This window comes from Leuresthes tenuis, unplaced genomic scaffold (genome assembly GCF_036924035.1).
Source record: "Leuresthes tenuis unplaced genomic scaffold, fLeuTen1.0.hap1 SCAF_23, whole genome shotgun sequence".
Taxonomy (NCBI): Eukaryota; Metazoa; Chordata; class Actinopteri; order Atheriniformes; family Atherinopsidae; genus Leuresthes; species Leuresthes tenuis.
Genome location: NW_027325377.1, coordinates 7880260 through 7902983, shown reverse-complemented (window position 1 = coordinate 7902983; position 22724 = coordinate 7880260). Strand labels below are relative to the sequence as shown.

Sequence of the window (22724 nt, the reverse complement as noted above, 5' to 3'; positions counted from 1 at the left end):
AGTAATTCCTGGTAATCCACTTCCAGTAATACTGTCTGTATAGACGTTATGGGCCAATCCTAAGGATCACTAAAGCAGCTTATGCAAATACATTTTATTGGGTTGAAATCAGATCAAATAAAGCCGATCAAAATGCACAAAATGTTCAGAACGCTCAGGTAGCATCCTCTCATTTTCTCTGAGCGTCAGTTGCTCTCTGTTAAAGTGACAGTAACAGCAACAACATTGGCTCGTGTACTCCCTGTCGCTGCTGTCTGTACTCCCTCACTCTGCCTGTCCACTTCTGAAAAGGAAGGAAGAAAGAGAAAAAATGGAAACAGGCAGTTGTAGAGAGCGATAGGAGGAGAGCTTGGGGAGGGAATGAGGGGGTGCTGCCGTCGTTACTCTCGCACTGCTCTGTCTGCTGTGGACTGCTCAGACTTAAGTTTCCTGGAGGAAGAGTGTGATTGTGTCATCTCTGCACCTTTTTAAATAGGACATCATGCTGAAGTTTAGCGTCAGCCACAGCTCCAGGTGTGTTGTGATGCTGAGTGTTCTGTAGTGCTGTTTTGCTCTGTGTGTCTGCAGAGAGCTTTTTCAGTTTCTAATGGTTTGTGTCCTTGTCTTAATCTCTGTGCTCATCATACATAACTTTTGTACTCTTCAGTGTGATTTTTCTGACGTTCTTTTTCCACCTCTTTCTCATTCTGTGTCTCCTTGCAGCCACAATGAACGAAAGGTGACCTGTAAGCACCCGGTGTCCGGCATCCCCTCCCAAGACAACTGCATCTTTGTCGTAAATGAACAGTAAGTCTCTGTGAACTGTGACACACCCTCTGCTCTGATCTGAAAGGAAATTTATGAACTGATTCATTTGCTGAACAACTGTCCCTGCTGTGTTGTGCAGCTGGGACACAGGGTGAATGGCGTGTGGCAACATGTGTTTGGATGAACAGAAGATCTCTTCAAATATGTAGTTACTCCCCAAAAGATGATGCTTTAACATAGAGTGACCCACTGTGTAAAAAAAGCTTGAGACAAATCTATAACAGAGCTGCTCATTGCCTAAAGATTCAACAAAATCATTGATTTCCTTCTTCCTCCTTCGGCTTCTGTTGTTGCACTGTAGCTTTTTATAAAACTTTGCTTAAAGCCTACTAAGATATCACTTATAGAAAGAAATTTACACATTGACCTAACACATTGAAAGTGGAACTGTAATTATTTTAGTCTGCAGGAACAACACTGTGGAGTTTTATATACGCAGTACAATACTTTAATCCTGGTCAAAGTAAAACAGGTCATGAAAAAAGCCTTGGTTTGACAAAAGTCAGCATGTTTGCTACTCCAAATGAGGCTGCAGGTGAGGAGCTTATATCATGGCTGTTAATGTTACTACCAACAACTGACAAGAAGCTATCAGTAAGAACCACATACATTTTAATTATATAGATTTTGAACAGAGCAGTCCAAATCGACTAAAAGGACACAGGAAGACAATTTCAAAAGAGAAAAAAATTTAAATCCCCGGCCGAGCTTTGCGAGACTCTTTCTGATTAGCTGGATATTGCTGCAAACAAATCAAGAATGAAGGACCTTTTCAAGCTCCAGAAGTCATTGCAGTTTGACTTCTAAAGGGAAAAGAGAATAGGAAAATAGAAATAGGTTTCAAAACAATATGAGCTATAGAAAATAGCAGAATTTCTTGATTTTTCAGAAATTCTGCTCTGTTGCTCTGAAATTATTTTGATCCAAATTCATAGTATTCACAAACTTGTTCTTGCAACGGCTGATGTGAACATTAAAGACTGGCATGTAAAAGTTCCATACAGTATGTTGTTGAACAAACTGGGGCACACTGTCGCAGTGGTGTTGCACCACAGGCTGAATTAAGAATGTGTACTCCAATATTTGGTTTAGTTCAATTCAACAATACGTTAGGGAAAATAACAATTGTATGATTGTGGATTGTTAGACACGATCCAGTTGTATATGGTGAAAAAAACTGGAATGACGTCAGTGTCCTTGTCTATTGGAGAGAAAAGGTTCCATATTTCCCTCCTGGCTGCTGTTCTGGGATCAGCTGCAGACACGCTGGACTGTTGGACACTGTTATTGCTGACTCTGTTGAGATGTACTTGGTCTTTCAGTGTCTGGATTGTAAATGTGACTTACAGCGGGTTTATCAGAATGTCAAAGCCACCACTGATTTCACTATTACATCATCGTCCTGTTGATTATGTCCATCTTTGTATTTTGCTCTTCTTTTGCCCCCTCTGTCCGTATCTGCAGCTCTTTGTGATTTGATTTTGGCAGCCATACTACAGAGTCACAAAGAACCTAACTGTCAATTGTCCACTTGTCCACTTGACCGATTTGTAGGCTGTTTCTTGTCCTTGAATTCTGTAGCCCCCAACCCCAACCCCCTTCTAAAACACACATATCTCCAGCAAAACGCTGTTTTTTGTACATTCTAACAAGTTTATTCATCTCCCATCACAATTATCACCTCAGTCACACCTATCCTGGCAGAGTGTGTGTGTATATATGTAAGTTATGTAAATGAGTTGTGTGTGGCTTGTGATTTTAAACTCGCTGAAGTGAAAAAGAAGCCACAAGTAACAGAAGGTGTCAAACTTCAGTGGGGCTTATGATGGCACCTTTACCTCAGCTGGCATCACGATGACGGGTGAAAGCAAAATGTCTGCTTTAAAGTTTAATCCAAGAAAGTTGCACACAAGATTAGTACGTGCACACTCTCACAGCTTGCGAGCATTCATCACAGCTCACAGGATAACAGGCCATTCAGTAACATCAGAGTGTATACCAGTTTAAAAAGGGTTCATACATTTGTTAATCAATGCTCATGTCAGTTTGTAGTAATCCTAATTAAATCCAAGACATGAGCAATGCACTTTAAGCACTACTGAAGTGTCTCTGGCATAGACATATGTACTCCAAAAAATACTGAGCTGAAACTTGGCAGACTACTGCAGGCCTGGAGGTTTAAGTTTATAGATGTTGCTTCATTGATTGAACTGAAAGTTTCTCTCACACAGAAAGCTAATCGTTCATCCTAACACAAACATTGCTTTACAAACCTGAACAAACCTTCCTGCATTGCTTTTGTTCAAGAGGAGGTTCCTCTGGTTCAATGGGTGGCAGTATGCACTTTAATTAGTATGTCCATCTGCGGTTAAACACATCATTAAACTGAAATTCTGATTCCCAAGTGGTGCTCCTGAGGAACTGCTACTGAGACTAATTGGTTTATTGTCAGTCTCAGAGACAGTAGTTGTACCAACTACTAATCCAACAACCCCCCCAACATCAGCAGCTTTGTTTATATCCTACAGTGTCTTTCCCCTGTACCTAATGTGATAGTTAGATAGAATTCATAGTGATATCTGTTTATGTATAACTGTTTAGTTTTATTTATATGTTTACTTGTATCCTTGTTCATATCTGTATATTTTGTACTATTCATTATATTTGATTATTTATATGTTTCGCATATGGGAGTCAGTTCTAAAATGACAATAAAAGTATATATTTCTTTTCTTACTGGCACACATTTAGAACAGGATGTGCAAACATATTTGCACATTTTATAAAACAGACAACCGCGTCAGCTGAAGCATGTAAGAGAATGTGTCAAACACTCCGCTTACTATTGTCAATTTAACCTAAACTATGGGTGAAATAAATCCAAAGCAAATTTTCTCACTCCTGCTGATGCCCTCCTGCCTCCTTTCAGTAGAGGAATGCTAACTTCAGCTATCCTCACACTGATAGTGTCATAAAAGCAAGCCGTATAGGCTTTTAATGTTAACCTGTCACCATTTCCAATATACCGACTGTTGACTTTTCTATGAATGGCATTAGTAATGTCATGAACAGTCTATTGCACTCAGCTGACATGGATACCCTGAACTCTAGATTCTTCACACTTCATTTCACTTATCTTTCCCTCATATACTGATGAGCTAAAGGCCTATGACCACGTCTGGCTAACATGCTACCAGTCGTTCACAGTGATGAAATAAGATCAACTCGGAGCCAGCGAGGCATGGACTTCAAAAAACCTCTGAGGTAGCCCTGTGATATCTGATGCCACAATATTAGCAGTAAACCATTTAACTCCTGTAGTGAGTCAGTCTCCGGGTGAGCCTGGCCAAGAAAATACCCAATTTCCAACCACATTAGCATTAAAGCTAATGACTTCTAATCTGCTATCACCTTATATGGACCAACAACAAAATGCCACAACCTGGGAGGTTTGTGAAACAATAGCCCTTACATCCTTTTTACTTGTCAAGCTTTCCTGTGAGTGACCTGGAACCTTTACCACCCTTGATGTGTTTCCATCATCTGTGCCTTTCCTGACTTGTTCACCAACCCATCATCTGTTAGGACCTTCCTCCCTAAGTTTGTTATTTTCTTCTTGGTAATCGCCAATAAATTTGTTTGCCTAACATTTGTTCTGTCGCTTCCAAAGATTAAAAAGGATGATTCATTTTGATTTAACCCATTCAGGCCTAACCCTTTGTTTAAGAAAGCCTCCTAAATCCTGAGAATTTTTTGGAAAATCTTCAAACTTTTCAGTAAAACCTTTTACTTTGTACTTATCAGCCTCTGAAGCAACCAGAATCATGAAATAAAAATTAGCTGAACCAGCAGCCTTTAGCATAGCACTAGGCTTAAAAGGTAAAGGTGCATATCCAAAGTGTTGCTTTAGGTTGTAATGACTTTAGGGTTCCACACCTCCTTTAACTGGAAATGGACTTTCTATCCTGTCGTACTTAATCATCTCTCACATCCTCATCGTCTTATCCCAGATCACCATTCGATCTGCTCTCCTGCTCTGCCAGAGGCTTTTTAATGAGAACCACTTCTTCACATATTCATCTGTCTCTCACTAAGGAGACATTTGAATTAAGAGTTTCCTAAAACCCACATCCGGAAAGTAGACATTTGTCCCCTGGGGGAAGTCTTCCTCCTCTCATCTCATTAGAATGTACCATAAACCATTTTGCACCTCTGGTTTCTACCTTTCTTTCCTATTTAATGATATATCCAACTCACTAACCTCTACCTCTCTTTGTCTCCCAGATGTTTTGTTAACATCCTCCTGCTGTCTCCTTCCTAGCAGGTTTATATTAATTCAAACTGTATAAAATCAGTTCATCAGACTGAGCTGTGAAACTTTCTTGTTCTCTGTCTTTGTTTCCCTCATCCTGATTATTAAGAGATTCTTATTGCATGTATCCAGTTGCCTGATTATAAAAGCAACATAAAAGGCAGGATGTGAAAGCAGTGAAAAAATGATAGACACGAAGAAAAAAAGAAAAACAAGGCGGAGAAGTGTGTCACCCTAGTGGGCTGATCAAGCAGTATCTGCGAGAGTTGATAGAGGAGTTAATAATCTAATTGCTGCAGGGAGGTACTGATACATTGGTGTTTAGGAGAACAAAGGGTTTCATGATTTAAACAGAAAAGTGTTTTTTCATGCCATTTTTGTTTGTTTTGTTTGTCTTTGTTTTGGATTGATTTTCATTCTTATTGATAATTTTGTCATTATTTCTTTCAGACAGCATGTGTGGGATTCATTTTTGAGTCACCATTTATTTTCACATAATTTTGTCATTCTGTCTCCCTTCCTTGTCCTGTTTTCAGTGTGAATTGTGGAAAGTTTGTCCAAGTCGACAAAGAGGCTCTCACCAGGTAATAATTCACTGTCATCCAGGATGAGCTGCTTTGGCTTCAGCTTCTTTCTCTGCTTCACAAACTTTGTTTGCCCAAAAATCTGAAGCATGCAGAATCTTCTAACTCTGGTTATATTCAAATAACCCAATGCTCAGCTGACCTCCTGACCAGTCACATGAGATGATCAGTGTCATCATCTCTAGATATAAGGTTGCAAAAACAGCACTGATAGTCACGCAAAGAACAAAAAATAAAAATCATGGCAAACATTTATTGCCTAACATCTACAGCGTCTTTTTAATATCATGCTTTGGGGTTTTGTTGCAATCTGTTACACGGGAACATTTCTTTATTAGAGGGAAGGTTGGATTCATCTTCTGAGCAGAAGCAAGGCTGAAATTAAACATCACAGCATCTGTAAAGAAGATGAAGAGATGAGAAGAGCATTATTAAACCAAAGTGAACTGCTGTCAAATGGAGCAACAGAACCTTGGCAACAGCTTACCATCACAAATGTGCATTGATCAGTCTGAACATTTGGATCAGTCCTGCCTGATATGCTCCTGGTTCTTGACATGCAGTATGTCAAAATGACTTCAGCCAATCCCTAACATATTGAGCAGCAGTTTAAAAAAAAAAAAGGTTTTTTATATACACAGTGACAGAGAAATTACATGCTGTAGAGCACTTAATCGCAAACTGCTAATACACTAAGAAAAGCTCACCCTCTAGATCTTCTCATGTGACTGTAAGACAACCCACAAGTCCAGCTGTTCCTCTATGTTCAGTAGAACGTTTTACTTCAATCAACAACCAGCACTTCCACTGGTTTGCAAGCACATAGCATATAACTCGCTAATCGAAATGTCAGCATGTTCTTTCAGAAAGTTTTAATTCCCAGCTTCATTCATCTGATCAACAATACTACTACTTCTTCTTCTTCTTCTTCTGCCTTGCAAATGCTATCTTTATTTTTAACTCTGTGTGAATTAGATGAATGGGCTATGTGCAGTGATATTCACAATGATTGTCATTCTCAAAGGACAAATTAAACTTAGACTCATTAAAAAAAAAAGATTATATTCCAGAGAATCTTACCACAGGTAAATCTCACGACTAAGACAAGAAATGTACAGGTGTAATTTAGTTCAAGATCTGGCAACTCCTCAAATCAAACTGAATGGAATTGAATTTGGTACTTAATTAATCCAGAAAATCAATTCTCACAGGTCACAAAGAGACCAAGTTATACTCCCAGTCACGGCAACCATGTTCAATGTTTTGCCTGTGAAGAGGGATGTCTAAGTAGAACAGTGATGTAGGTGTTCAGACACATGAAAATTTTGAATACACCCGAGCCAGTCACTTTAAACTCCCTGTATTCCCTCCCCTGCTGAGTAGACTCTCAGCTCAAGCTTATACACTGAGCACAGTCACATGTTGGACAGGTTTTTTCTTCTTCTTCTTTCCAACTGCAAATAATCAGAGTCAAATAATACAAATAATTTGAAAAATATTTGTAGGAAATTAATATTTGGGAAAACACACGATTTGCGCCTTTCTATTTGCTATGTTTTGACCCAGCTCCTTCTCGGTTTATGTCCATGATTGACCATATGTTGTTAGGAAACCCTGTAATCCCTCCTCCTTTACTGTTACCTCTCTGTCTGCAATCTCTGTCTGCCTATAGTCTGAAAGCCATGTCGAGAGGCATTCCAGTCCTGTAAATGCTACTGCAACGTGTCTCTGTGAAACAGATAATACTACTTTCCTGATATTCCCAATATGTTCTTGTCAGCGCTCCAAGCCTGTACCTGCCAGTAATCTCACCCTCTCTATGTAAAATCGTTCAAAACTCCTGGTCCCTACTCTGTTTTGCCCCTGGCATTCTTCCACGACATCTTCCATTCAACTCATCAGGCCTTTTGGATCTTAGTTTAGGCATTACTAGGACTTTGAAAAGCTTTCCCATTATCATAGTTACAGATCATAATAGAAGAAAACTAAATGTTTGACAGAGCAGTAGATCTAATTCCTTTTCACTAAGCTGAGTTAGTAAGTTCTGTGATAACAGATTCCAATTCAAGAGGATGACTGGGAGTGGATTAATATACAGAAAACTATGACTGACTACTTACTGTTGAAATGATAAAGTCTAATATTTGATGTCAGAGAACATTCAGTCTCACATTTACTGGGGTGTTACTATCTTTGTCGGTTTGTGGCTACAGAGTAGGGATGTTTCTGTCCTTGTTTTTTCCCTTGAATATTCTTCACTGATCATACATGTACTTGTCAATGTTTTAAGCGTTTAATCTGAGATGTTGGTCATGTGACAGTTAAGTCATATTGTAGCAGAAAGTTCCACAAAGTCAGGAAGTTCAGATGAAACACAGAAATAGCATGTGGTTTCATATCAGGACAATTTCCACTGAAATAATGAGGCAGTATTTGGTGTTTAGATTGTGTTCCTCACCTCTGTCTGCTGAATGATGGAATAGCAGTCTTTTAATTGGTGACATTTTTTGTTTTAAAGCGGCAAACTGTTGTAGTTGAATAAATGTAAGTACCAGTGTGATGTTTCTACAAAAAGAAGTTGTCATTGTTTAATAGCAAATAACACAGAGAACGAAAGTGTTCTACAGAGAGCGAACTCATCAGAGGCATCAGTCACATTCAGTGTGAAATAAACAAACAGACAGATCATGGGGCAAAATCACATTTTTATTTCATTTCAGAGGTCTCCGATCTGGTTTAGATGGCTGAGTAATGGTCTGCGGCAGACGCTTCACACCACCAGCACACATACAAGCTGGTTTCATCAGCAAGTCAGTGAAGGGAGAAGAAGAAACAGCCAAAGGAGGGTTTATGGAGAAAAGGTTAATAACTGTGCAGCTGAAAGATGAAAAAGCAGATTAAATGAGACAGTAGGAAGCACTGAAGAGAGACAAAAGGATTGGCCATGTGATCAGTGGGCCATTTAATGTGTGTGTGTGTGTGTGTCAGTCACATTTTTAGAGGAAAGTGAAGGCCTTCTTTTTAACTCACAGTCAGTGAGCCAGATGTCTGTTTCACTGTCAGAAGCGCGTAATAGAAGCAGTTTCTGAACCTCTGCCACTGTCTTCAAAAGACTTAATGCTTTTATTCACTCAAATCACACCTTCAGCATAGTACAGTACATTGATCCACTGCTGTATTATGAGGGATGGGGAATTTAAGGCTTTAATAATCCATTAATGCAGCTTTACCTTGATGCTGCAAAAAAAAAAGAAGAAGAAGAAGAAAAAATGCTGTTAACACCAGTAGATGCACCACAGCCAGCAAATCACTCTTTGAATCAGTGAGTTCAAAGTTTCAGGTCAGAGACTTATCATCGTCGGGGTTTCAAAGAAGATTGCTGACTGCTGAAGGTCCTTTGTTTTGTTGTTCCAAACTGTTTCCTTATTAAGCGTCCTCTCCTGACTCTAGAGAAATCACTCCCTCAAGAGTCATCGCTTCAGAGTTTTGTCACTTAATTATGTAATATTTGAGTGCTGTTTTAAAAGGCATCAATAACAAGAGCTCCAATTCCCCACGACATCTCCCTTAATGGTAGTGATTTATCACCTTTGATATGCATAGTAATAAATGTGCCATGCTAACTTGCCTAAAGTACTGTTGTCTAACTGAAAAAGGGATATCTGTTGTAACAAGTGCTCCAAAGAATTTTCTTTACAAATTCATGAAATTATTGCTTTGATTGTTGGAAAATGTGCCACTGATTTCTTTAAGTAATTTGAGTGCATATATCTGATTATGTGCTATTGAGATTGTGTTTTCCATTTGGCTTGAGTGAACTATACATTATTAACAGGCTGCACAGGACATATAACAGCAGTCAGTGTAGAATATAAATGAGGTCCTAATGTGCTCCAGGGCTTTGAAATGATTGGCATGAGTTTCAGTGGGGAACTGTACTTCAGCACAGTATGGTGATTACATTCGGTCAGCTGTTTTTTTCTTTTCAGGATAGAAGCAGTGCTGGCTAAGGAGTGAAATGATAAAAACTTAATGAGACAAGCAGGTACAGAAGGGGACCGATCTGCAGTATGGAACAAACCAAAAGGTTTATCTAAACCATCTAACATGGCTGATGTGTGTGTACCTCTGAAAAAGGGACAGGGCAAAGAAACATACACAATTCAGACTCCTGATGAGTCCAGATTTAAGGTGGATTTTTTTTGTTTTTAATTTGCACTCAATTAACTTTTTTTGTGCTGATTGCTGACTGTTTTTTGGAGTAATACTTTTTGAAGATAGGAAGCACTTCTAAGCTGGTTCTCTTAAGATAAAGCTCTTGTCATGAATGAAGCCTTTTGTCAGGGAAATGCAGAACAACTTACACATAAGTTCAAGGGCATAGCTTAACTTTATTTCACTTATATTTGTGTATTTATATGTAAGATGATCATAAAGAGAAAAAGTTAGAAGTTGTTAGAATGACTTAGCTTCTTTTTTTTTTCTCAAGCACAGTACTCTGCCATCATCTGGTTAAATATAAAAACAACACTGCACATGTGCACACAGGTTATTTCGCAAGGCAGAGGCTCACTACTCTTTGCCGTTGACTCAACAGAAAAGAAGAGCTGTGTGTAGAATAGTGAGCTGTGCCAGCAGCAGGGAAGCAGGACCTCGCTCCCATGGTTGAGGGCTGCTGACTCTTTAGCCTGAAAGTTACAAAATTGGTGGTTAGACACCCTTATTAAGTCTGAAGAGTTACTAAATGTAGCAACAAAGTCATTTGGTTGGCAGGAGGAATGTGGAATGTAACGTGTTGAAGTTCCGACAGCTTGTACTTCCACATGAAAAAATCCATCCATCCATTATCTGCTGCTATTCCGGGGGTCGGGTCCCGGCCACCTCCTCCAGCTCTTGCAGGGGGGACCCCGAGGCTTTCCTAGGTCAGCCGAGAGACATAGTCTCTCCAACGTGTCGTGGGTCTTCCCAGAGGTCTCCTCCTAGTGGGACGTGCCTAGAACACCAAAAAATCTCTATATGAACATCAATTACAATGCCAAAATAACAATATCCAGTCAAATATCCAGATCCATCCACTAATTTGTCTCATACAGTCCTGCCATGCTCTGACAGTCTGTTAACATTCTTTTCGAGCTTAGCATGAACCATCTACATTCTTGAATGCGTCAGCTTTTCACCGAGAAACATTTATAGATATCAGTTTTGGAGCAGATAACATTTTAAACAGGCTTGATAACTGTGAAAAGCGGTGCACCATCAGTTAGAATTTTATGGGACTAACAAATCCTTGCCTTCGGTCCTGAGGGATGGCTTTAGTTAAAACAAGAGGTTATAGCAATGTAAACCCAACACCAAACTCTGAGCACAAAGTTCAAGAAAAACAATATTAAAGGTGTTACTTTGTGATTTAAATGTGTTGAATGAAAACTCTATTTGCTTTTGTTTGCGAAAACAGTTTTAATATACTCTGCTTGCCCTCAGCTGACCTTAAGATCACATATCGACAGTCAGCAAGAGCAGAGAGCAAAAAACTTGGAGTCTGCTTAGTTTGTCAGACCATGTTGGCAGGCCATTTAAACTGGTTGGACACAGAGGTGTATGTCTGAGGTGACAGCCAGAGAATTAAAGCTGTGATTCACACACTAACTCTATTCCCTCTGTCTCACATTCTCTATCTCTGTTTTCCCAGCTCTGCTCTATATCACTTCCCTCCCTCCTTGTGTTCATTCAAGATACTCTTCCCTTCTCTCATCCTCATCCTCCCTGTTTTAATGGCTCACACAGAGGTGGAGCGTTATTGATAGGGAAGCGAGTGATTAGGTGGAGGTGCTGGCTGGAGTAAGGAATTGTTTTCAACACAGTTTTTCAGTCACACTGATTTTCTATCCCGCTCCTTAAATGCATTTGTTTCTGGCTAATACAAGCATATAAACTTCCATCCCTGCAATTTGTTTCTGTTATGATGTATAATATCTGTAATGAAAATAGTCAACAGATTAAGTTGGAGGTCTGCCATACACAACCAATTTTAAAGTCATAAAAACCACTCAGCAGCATATGTTACATCAATTCTGACAAGCGTTAGCTAGCTTGCTGGCATTAGCATCTGTGCTGATCTTGTATCCTTAAAACCAGTTGGCACCTATGGAGGCATAACAGGGTCCAGTGAGGGTGAGAGATATCTGTGCTTTTTTCACTGTAATGAGTGGACCATCAGGGTACTCATATGCAGCCGTACAACACACTTATGCACTCCAGTGCATACAATGAGAGCAGACACATGGTTGGTGTTTCAGACTGACCTATCATTTCACCATTCCAACGAGAGCTTCTATCCAACTTTGTCCCAGTCTCTGATCCAATCTAGCACAAACCCCAAGTTTGGGCTGTATGAAAAAGTAGACAACAGAAACTGGCCCTTCATCTTCTTCAGCCAGTTCACACATACTAAGAGCAGCTCAAATCTACAGTCTGGACTCAGACCCATGGGTTTACCTATTTCATTGTGTTTTCCATGTCTGCTGCTTAGCTCAAGTCAGATGTCTGACCACCACTTTATCCACCTGCTGCTGAGATCTGGGTATCAGAGCATCAGTGTGTGACGCCATCATGTAACTTTGGTCTTGAGCAGTTTGTTTGTACCATTTTGTTCCGAAAAAAACGAAGGTGATAGTTGTTGTTTGTTCCTGTATCTTTTTATATCAGTGAAATGACTGCCTGACTCCCTCCCTCTTCATCCCTCTGTGTCTGACGCTTTCTGGCAGGCCGGCTCCGAAGGCTTCGTCAGAGCAGGGAAGCAGCACTGACAAGAAGGAACGTCCCACAAGCACCATGAGCGAGGCCTCAAATTACACCGGTGGCTCTGATTATAGCACCTTCCCTGGCAGCCCGGCCACCACCATCACAACTGCCACAACCACTTCCACCTCTTCTACAAGGGTCAGTCTTTTTCAAAACACAGCACTGATGGGCGGTTCACTCAGCATTCATATTAAGTAAATTGGTAGATGTGATTATGACATCAGCGTTTTCTAAGACAAATGAAATTTCATCAAGTATCATCCACACAAACATCAACTGACATGGGCAAGGCTGGTGGGCATTTATCATGCAGGAGACAGTTGGCTGGTTTTTCAGATCATCTTCCCACCACACTTGATCAGACTGGAATGCCTTAGATACATTGTTTGATTCATTATCATGAGCGGATGAATCCTACATGACTTTCTCTTCAGCAACTCTATGAGCTTGGCATCTTTTTGATTTTTTCCAATTAATTCAATTTTTTTCTAATTAAATATTAGATGTTACCCAGAAGATAATCCTTAGTGATTATCAAGTCCCATGAAATTTTATGTTTAGCCAGAGTTCACAGCAACAGCAGAGTCTTATGCGGAAGTCACCAGATACTCAAACGTCAATGACGATGAACCGTAAAAAGTTTTGTGAGCCCATAAATGAAATGCCACAAGCAGTTTGGCATGTTTGGCTCAGTGTGACAGAGAACTACCATAATCTGGCTGAAATGCAGTCATTTAGATGATTCCGTAACTTCTCGTTTACAGTTCCACCATTACATAATTATTTTCTGCATTGTAAATGATGATGAACAACACTTCTACCTACCATCAAAATAAAGACACAAGTAACTTCAAATACCAACTCCCACTCAGCACTTTCCAGTTCTTATGTATTACCAGGTGCTTTTCTTCCAAGGACAGTTTTTGATATCATCTGAGTGTTCTTTTATGAGCTTTAGAGACAGAGAAGTCATGGGCCATCTCATGGGCAGCATGTCAGAACACCCGCACACCTGTACCTGCCGTTTCGCCCCGCTTTGAATTCCTTTAAATTGTTTTCCAAGCAGCAGATACTGTCTGAGATTAGAAGCTGACCACTCATTTCACTCACATCCTGTAACCACATACAGCTGGCCATGATGAGGCTGCATTAAAACACAGTATTTATAGTTTGGAGATAGATGTGTTTTTCTTTTGCCTTTTCGAAATTAGATACACAAAAGAACCACTTAAGATATAGATTAAACTGCATGTTTTCATTTGCCATAACATAAGCTCCTAATCGTCTTTGTCTCCATCTGAATTTTTTTGTCCTTTTTCATGATATAAAGATCAAATAGCTTTACCAGTCAGCTTAGTGTAAGACTATACAAAAAAGCTGCTGCATACATTCAAAAGATTACATTTGTTTTGCATCCTCAATAGAATAATTTGAATAAAACCCCAGCATTAAGCCATCAGTGTAGCTGCTCTCCCATAGCGACATGCAGGTCAATCTCCTGTCATTTTTAACCAACACCCCTGACCACCCTGAGATGTGTCCTTGTTATGTCATTACCTCTCATCTCAACCTGTAGAGGTGGGATTAAGAAGCATGCAAGATATGTTAGCAGTGAGTGAGCCATCTGCACAGGTCAGTGTGCACACAGAATGAACAGGGTGTTCTTTTATAAATGGTTTAAAACCACACAAACACTCAGGGAATAAATATTTATGGCTAGATCAGATCAGAGGTTTAGTGCTTTTATGAATAAGTGATGCATTATTTCTTCTTACGCCAGCTAAAAGAACATATAACACTGCCTATCTTCGTGTATTCATGAGCAGTCATTATTTATAACAGCTGTAGGAGTCCAGCTCCGTGCCTCACATGAGAAACATTTTGTTAGAGTCACACAGATTTCCTGTAGATGTATTTTTAGTAAAAGGGACGATACAGACGTTATTTTGCAGTGTAAAAGAACAGACTTGTGCATACAATCTACATGCTGGCAAACAAACCTGAGCAACAAAACTGTGGTCACTGCTTGGTCACCGCTTTCTTCTTGGCTCAACAAGGATGATGATGAGTTCATTCAAAGCTTCAGGTCACAGTTCCACAGGTTCCTGAAATGGTAAAGAAAGTTGACAGCACAGCAGATCGTCCCAAATGTTGTGTGTTGTTAAGGTACAGACATGAAGCATTAATGGCACTGTGTGTACCTGGGAAAAAAAAAGACAAATTGTGTCACATCTTCCAATCAGCACGTAAAGTTAGAATTTGACAGTCTCTGCTTGTTCTGTTTGGCATTCCTGAGGGGGATGAGGTGATCTGCATCCGTGGAATGTCATGAAGACACAGCGCTCTTAATTAACAGAAAGAGACATCTCTTGTGCACAATTTATATAAGATATATGTACCTTTACTATAATCCATTTGGCACACTTCTATTAGAAAGAAAAGTTGAGGTCACACAGTCTGTATGTTTTATGTAAGACCAAACCAACCGATCCTGACTTCTTGTTTGTTAGGGCTACACAGCTAATTTGAATATTTTGTAGACTAATTAAATGAGAAACTAGTAAGCTGAGAAGAACTTTGTTCAGACTAAATGGACTAGACAGCAGAAGCAAGGCTGAGAGTGGAGCCATAGCACTCTTTGAAAAACGAGAGGCATTTGTTTGTGTGATTATTTCTGAAAGGTCAGCATTTCAGTATACATTTTTTCTTCTGTTGCAATGAAGAAGTCCTTAGAAATAAATCTATTAATTCGTTCATTATGTGTTGATGTCTATTAACAGCCTTCGAGGTCATCTAAAAAAATCCATAACTTTGGGAAGAGGTCCAACTCCATCAAGAGGAATCTGGGTGCGCCAGTGGTCATGAGCAGCTGGCTCTACAAACAGGTACTGTGAACCAAGGCCGTTCAAGACTGTGGGATGTGTTGGAGTTTGTGGAATTCTGGGACTGGGATCAATGGAAAGACTGTCATTAGGTAGCCAAAATACTTGTTTTCTTCAATCAAAATACCACCACAGTGTTTTTTCATGCTTCAATGGTAAGCTGATGTGAGCATGATGTATGAGTATGACGTGTTTTAAGGACTCTGGATTCTGTTGCTTTCTGTTATATATTGAGACCAGTCTCTGGTTCTCTTTATTTCACTAATGCAAAAGGGGAAAAAATAGCTCTGCTACAGTTACAGCTTGTAACCATGTCATTTAGTCTCAGGGCAGCAAGTCAAGTTAAGCTAAATTTGAGTTATCGTCCAAATTAGCTGCTTATCAGTGTGTACATTGTACTATCTTACCAACCGTTGCTGTTCTCCTGCTGATGGCCAGTATATGCTAAAAGTACTGAGCCTGAACATTTTATATTGCCTCTTGAAACAGTTCCAAGACTTGATGTGGGTTTTAGAGTAAAGCACATGCTTTTTACAAAGGTCGCAAACATTTTTTATGTGAATAGTTTTGTCATTTATGGGGAAGATCCTGTATTATTAAGCGCACTTCTTCGTTGATGCTTTAATGTCATAATTTGCTCCCAGTTTCCCGCATTCAAGCAAGTGTCTGACTTTTAATCAAATGAGATCTGAGCTTAGTACTCTTATAGACATTACAACTAACTGAGCTCAGCTATTATGATCATATGCAGTGACAGACTGAAGCTTAGCATTTTTGTTTGGCTGAAGCTCAACTTTTGTGGGAATCATGGAATCCTGCTGTTACAATCTTTTTCTGTTGCTGCTGAGGGATACACTGATTATTAGCTAACCGAGCCTGAGGCCCAGCTTGTTCTTCGCCAAGCTTTCCAGGCACTCACCACAAGATGAGCAATATTCTCACCCCACAGATCTCTAGAATCGGTTAGTGGACATCTGACCATTTAGTTTGCTACATTTATAGTTGCTGTCAATAACCTCCCCTTAGCCTCACACCATTCAGCACTGCTCAAATCAATTCACACTGGCAAACACACCCACCTTTCCCACCAACCATTAGACAAAGTGCCTCCTTTCTGAAGAGATGTTTTCAATGTTTACCCAAAGCTCCTAGCCTCAAGATCAATGACCAAGTGCGATGCATAGCAAATAGTGCAAAAATCAAAGTGAGTGAATGGTGTTGAAAAACTGCTCATTGCTAGTACAGTCATGACAGCACCACAGCAGCAGCATGGAGAACAAAGCACGGGGCTTGGCCTCCAGCAACACACACACACACCCAAATTTGTCGCAGCATTAAGAGGAGATAAAACACAACAATTCGTCTCAGAGGAGCAGATAGAGGCTGCTTAATAGAAATAGCCTGAGGAAGACAGAGAGGTGTTATGAGGTGAGAAGTGAGCGAACATCCACTGAGAGAGAGGAAAGCTGAGAATGTGTGCGTAGGAGAGAGTGTTACTGTTATTACTGCACTGACTGACTGTCTGAAGATCTGTGACCTTTGACCTCTGCAGGACAGCACAGGCATGAAGCTGTGGAAGAAGCGGTGGTTCGTTCTGTCTGACATGTGCCTCTTCTACTACCGCGGTGAGGACCCCCACACACACAAACACACAGACAACCACAAGCACGTCTTAGATGAAAGTGGAGTAATAACGGGACGTTGGCAGTAGATCCTTTGGGCTGGGTTTGCTGGCAGAACATTGTATTCTAACAAGCAGTCTTACTCACTTTACTTGTCAGTGGGCCACTTCAGGGACATCTGTCGCTCGGTCGTCTGCCGGTTCTCAACCTCCCCGGTTCAACCTTGGTTGAAGCATCCTAGAGCAAAACAGTACCCCCTTTGCCTTTGATGCGTTCATAGGTGTGTGAGTGTGTGTTACAGAAAAGAAGAGACGCTGGGTGAATGTTGCTACGTAAATAATGCCCTTTTACCATTTCACTGTTGTGACTGATTGGTGTGAGACTAATGGATACTGTTTTCTGTGCTTTATGTGACAAGCTGTACGAAGCTGTAGCTCCACACATTATAATAACTAAGACATTCTGCTTTAGATGTTTACACAATAGCTACAAGCATCTGTTTATCATCTCGCTTTGTCAATAACAGAATCATTACATTGTAATTAAATGCAGTGGATTAATTTATATCGATGCATTTAGCAGTCAGAGGGATTCTTATTGTCATTGTCCAAAAGCAGGGAATTAAAACACAACAACTCCAAATTCTGCAGTCACCTTCAAACCTGAGTGACAGATAGCACTTGGAATAAAAGGATAGAACAAGTAGGAGAAACGGTAAAAAGCCTAGTGTGTCAGTGTCCTTTCGAAGGACACTTCCTCTTTCTTGTCTCTGAGTGGCTAAGCAAAGAAAAATTCAATCCCCTCTGGGTTAGTCATGAAAGTGGCTGCTGATTGTGCCCTGGTTGCAACTAATTTGTCAATTTGTGGAGAATGAAAAATCCTTCTCAAGGGTTAAGGAGATGTAAAGGGGTAACAGATGAGCTTTTGTGAAGAAAAAGTTCTTAATTAGTCATACTGCAGCTTGGGTTTGAAGGTTGACTTTTCCTTTTTAGAATAATCTCAGTTTATCGTCATTAAACACTGTTTAAGTCATTAAACAGTATTTTCACATTAGCCACTGTGACTATCATAAAAGCAAAATTTTCAGTGGATAATATATATCATGACTAGATTTTACAGTGACAATGTTTTATGATAATGAGTTTTAACAAGGACCAAACTGTTCTGGTCAGACACCTTGACCTTAACACTGGTTATGACTACCCACTCGATAATGACCTACTGAAAGATGTCCAAGGAGGGTCCAACTATGAAAGTCATGGAAGGGTGGAGAATTTGAAATGTCAGTGAAAGCCCAAAAAAGCTACACACAAAGTTCTTAAAAGTCTAATGTTAATTTATCAGAAAGTAGGGAATGCAGGGTACCAGAGTTGTAGTTGTGGCCTCTTCGGTCCCTGTAAAACCAAAGCAAGAGCTGTGTCTACATCCTGGGCACACAGTCAAGCTTGTTTAGTCAAGCGTTGTACTCCGCCAGGGCTGCCTCTTGTCACCAATCTGTGTTTTTGGTGTTCGTGGACCGGATTTTGAGGTGTTGTCAGACAGAAGAGGATGTCTGTTTTGGGGACCCCAGGTTTGCGTGCCTGTTTTTTGTGGAAAATGTAGTTCTGTTGGCCTCTTCAAACCATTGGAGTGGTTTGCATCCATGTGTGAAGTGGCTGGGACGACCGTGAGCTCGTCTGAGGCCATGGTTCTCACCTTGGTACTCGGTAGTGGGTAGTGGGTATCTCAGGATCTTGTTCATGAGTGATGGCAAGCTGGACCAAGAGATAGACAGATGACTCACGGCTATGTCAGTACGGCAGTAGTGAGACCACTGAGCCAAAGTTATTGATCCACTGCTTCATCTTTGTTCCAATCCTTACCTATGGTCAAGATTTCGGTAGTGACAGAAAGAATGACTGGATACATGCAGCTAAAATGAGTTTCTTTTGGGTAGTTGTTGGACTTAGCCTGAGAGATGAGGCCTTTACACACCTATTTACACACCTGTTTCAGACACGCTTTTTAAATCTGTCATCTGACAAAAATCGTCCTGCACAGACAGCCTGCACACTGAGTCTGATGCGTTTTACTAATTTATCTATATATTCGCCAAAACGAGGTAAAATGGAGTCATCAAGCAGCAAGGATGAATTTGTGCACGTTTCACTTCTTCAGAGTAGAAAAAAAAAGAAAATACTGACTCCATCCAATTTTGAGAAGGCATCAAGAACAAGGAGAGCTTAACGAGCTGAGAGCTGGAGAATTATCCCAATCGTTTCCAGGTGCATCTCATGATGTCAGTGATCCAGCTGTCTGCAAAACTGAAAGAAAACATTAACAAGAAGATCACCAATTTCTACAATCCAGTTGGCTCTTAACAGTAACTAGCAGTGTGTCTGCATAGGGTCAGATAAATTTGAAATTATCATCAGTTGATATACTGCAGCTAACACATTGTACTCTGTCATCATCTTTTGTGCACCTCAAGGCTACACCACGTTCTCTTTTTTTTGTGGATGATTTTGAGAAGGACATGACATCCATATATTTCCACCTCTTCTTACTGTCTCCCTGTTCCTTATGCTTGTTGCGGACATATGTGTCCTGCAGGTTAAGACACATTTCCTCCACAAGAGAAATAAATAGCCATCAGTTAGCTGCTTATAGGAAAATCCCTACAATCTAATCTTTCGTGCATCCTTTGTATGTGATTGTATGGTAGCTGTAGCTCCTTCACGGCCAAATAGTGTACTTGAAGACGTATCTCCCTGTACTGGCTCCCTGTTAGATTTCATATTGAATTTAAAACCTCACCGCTCACCTTCAAAGCCCGATAAGGCCTTGCCACTAATACATTTCAGACTTATTGACCTGGTGTGTTATATCTTGACATCCTGATACTTATTTAATATATCACTGCCTTTGTAATGTGCTGTTGTCTAGAGGTTTCATTAATTGCAGAATGTACAGCAGGCCACTCTGTGGTAATCCTGGCCTTGACCCATTCAGACTGAAGGCCTCATTGAAAGAAGTCATCTCAAAGCTGTAGGTTTTCTGGAAAACTTTAAACTATCTAAGACTAAAGAAACTAGAAGCATGAAATTAGAATTACTCGAGCAGGTAAACCCTCTGCTTTCGTTTTGAATGAATGAAACATCATTGTCTTTGTGTAATTTACTTTTGCCTGATGCCACCTTTCAAGCATCAGGTTTTAAAATTGAAAGCATACATGTTTCATTGAGTCTGACTATGTTCATCATTGAGGCAGCTATGACTTACGGTATTTTTCTCTCTATTGTTCATGACTTGCTTTCTTTGCTGTTTCTTATCTTACAGTCTATCGTTCACAGAAAGGACAGTACGAAAAAAGTTCCTCAGGAACACATCTGATCACATAGCCTCTTTAAACCCATAGTGAGCCAAGGGTATATTTCGAAATGCCAGTCGTTTGAAAATCGCATAGCTGAAAGAAACACACCCACTCCCACAGCACTGCAAACCCACAACACCTCCCCGCATGTCATCTTACATATTCGTATGCGTTTGTTCATCTTTTCTGCATGAGTATATAATGTTTATGTCAATAATTCAGCACAGATGAGCTGCAGAGCTCAGCTAAAGCTGGAGGCTGTGTGGGATTTAGCTGCAGTTAGTGCAGTGGATATACCTGAACATGCACCCCACGCCTTCAGTTTGTATCCTGTAAGATTTAATTAAATCAGCCTCATACTATACAGCAAACAAAAGTTTAGAGATTTTTACCATTCTAGCATGAATTGGCTCAGATTGTTGATGAAAGGGTTTTTTTGTCGTGAGGCATCATGAAATGTTTCCTCAAAAGAGTCTGTGATGTATTCTTGGCTGTGTTTCTTGTTGTTTGTGCTTTGCAGCAGTATGACTTCCGAGAAGTGAGAGAAAAATAAAGCAGTGTTGTATCTCTATCACCTGCTCCGTGTGTTTCACACAGTCAGGTAAACAAGATGGTACCTAAACACTGAAAAAGGACATCCAGTTGTCTGGCTCTGCCGCCATATGTCGTGGTGTGATAAGCTTCAGCTGATTTGTTCGGCATCTGTTTGTCATTGATCTTACTGTCAAAGGCAGACCTTCATATTCTAGCTCACACACACACAGTAAAATACCGAAACCTTTGTGTCAAAACAGTAAACTACAAAAATCCCTGTGGAAAATGCTCATAAAAATTTCACACACACATACCTAAAGACCCTAAAGATCCAGATTAGAAAATATCAAACCAGATAACAGCACACTTAACCTGAGTCATTTACTCCTGTGCAGTCAGAAGTTATATTGCATAGTATGAAGCAAGGACTGCTCTGCATTGTTGGTGAGGGTTTTCAGCTGTATGGAGATCACCCAGGGCTGAAAAAGAGACAAAGTTGTGTTCTGATTTTCAATGCAGATTTTCAATGCTCAATGCATTGAAAGATTTTTTTGAATCTGTAAAACTCTTCGTCATAGGATGCGATTGGAGTTCTTCCCTTGCTTTGACCTTGAGAAACCTGTGAGCTGTGAGTTGGGTGTTAGGAAGCATGACCACCTAATCTTAAAACAATGACTCTCACCAAGACTTGCCACTACCTTGTCCAACCTTGCACAACTCAAAATGTTGACCTTGCTGTCTTACTGAGTTCCACGTAGGTTTCCATGTATTCGAGGCTAAATGGAGTCTTATGCCTGATTAAGATTAGCTCACCAGTAAAATTCTCGTTACTGCTCTGACTCTTCAGAGGTCTCAAAAAGAACATAATCTTTACATCAAAGATAAAAGTACAGGAGAATTTAACAAACTAAACAAGAGTTGTGACAAACTTTAGATGATTTTTGGATGAAAAGCCCAATTTCAAACCGATGGATCCTTACTGTCTACTGAACTGTTGCCTCTTTAAGTTAAAGAAGGTAGACGTGACCCTAGATACAAATAGCCTGCCATGTTGGACTACAGACTGCTACTTTTGTCTTTCATTGCTGCAGATGACAAAGAGGACAGCATCCTGGGAAGTATCCTGTTGCCCAGCTTTCACATCTCCATGTTGTCAGTGGATGACCACATCAGCAGGAAATATGCCTTCAAGGTAAACTCAATTATCTAGTTTAAAGGTTATCTCAGGAGGTGTTTCTCAAAATTGCTGATTAGTAGTGACAATGATGCATCTGGACAATTGAGGATGATAATGTGCTCAAAGATATCAAGTCTGATGTCTATGCACTGACCTCCCTGAAATGATCTGTATGGCAGAGATTTTTCTGATTGCTTTAAGCATCTAGAACATACTTTATATATGTATAGAATACAGCTTTCCTGGCTCTGTAGGAACTAGGAAAAAAACTGCATAGGTCCACCAATGCTGAAAATATAATATACACTTATCAGTCACAACATTAAAACCACTGACAGGTTAACTCATCTGCAATGTTTCATATCAGGTTTAACCACAAAGCACATAAGCAGAGTGAACTCTTTAGACTTTTAATACATGGGTTTTCTCCCTGTTTGCACTCTCCAAGTTAAGCCATTGTGTCTCCCCTCCTCACCCCCTTTTTGTCTGTTTGTCTAATCTCTCCCCCAACGCTTCCTGCCACTGCCAGGCCACTCACCCCAACATGCGGACATATTACTTCTGCAGTGACACAGCCAAAGAGATGGAGTCCTGGATGAAAGTTATGACAGATGCTGCCCTTGTCCACACAGAACCCGTCAGAAGGTTGGTGC

At 40.2% G+C, this 22724-nt stretch overlaps 1 protein-coding gene across 10 annotated transcripts in view; it reads left to right on the top strand.

Moving 5' to 3' along the window:
- The window catches only part of plekha5 (pleckstrin homology domain containing, family A member 5), a 155888-nt gene that overhangs the window by 99153 nt on the left and 34011 nt on the right, over positions 1-22724 (top strand). For 8 of the 10 annotated variants that reach the window (XM_072377872.1, XM_072377873.1, XM_072377871.1 and 5 more), the window contains exons 4-10: positions 703-786; positions 5656-5703; positions 12468-12642; positions 15285-15389; positions 16939-17011; positions 21986-22086; positions 22601-22716. In XM_072377872.1, coding sequence (XP_072233973.1) covers positions 703-786; positions 5656-5703; positions 12468-12642; positions 15285-15389; positions 16939-17011; positions 21986-22086; positions 22601-22716 — 702 coding nt within the window. The remainder of the gene's footprint in view (positions 1-702; positions 787-5655; positions 5704-12467; positions 12643-15284; positions 15390-16938; positions 17012-21985; positions 22087-22600; positions 22717-22724) is intronic. The other 2 variants (XM_072377874.1, XM_072377879.1) reach the window with 1 other exon arrangement.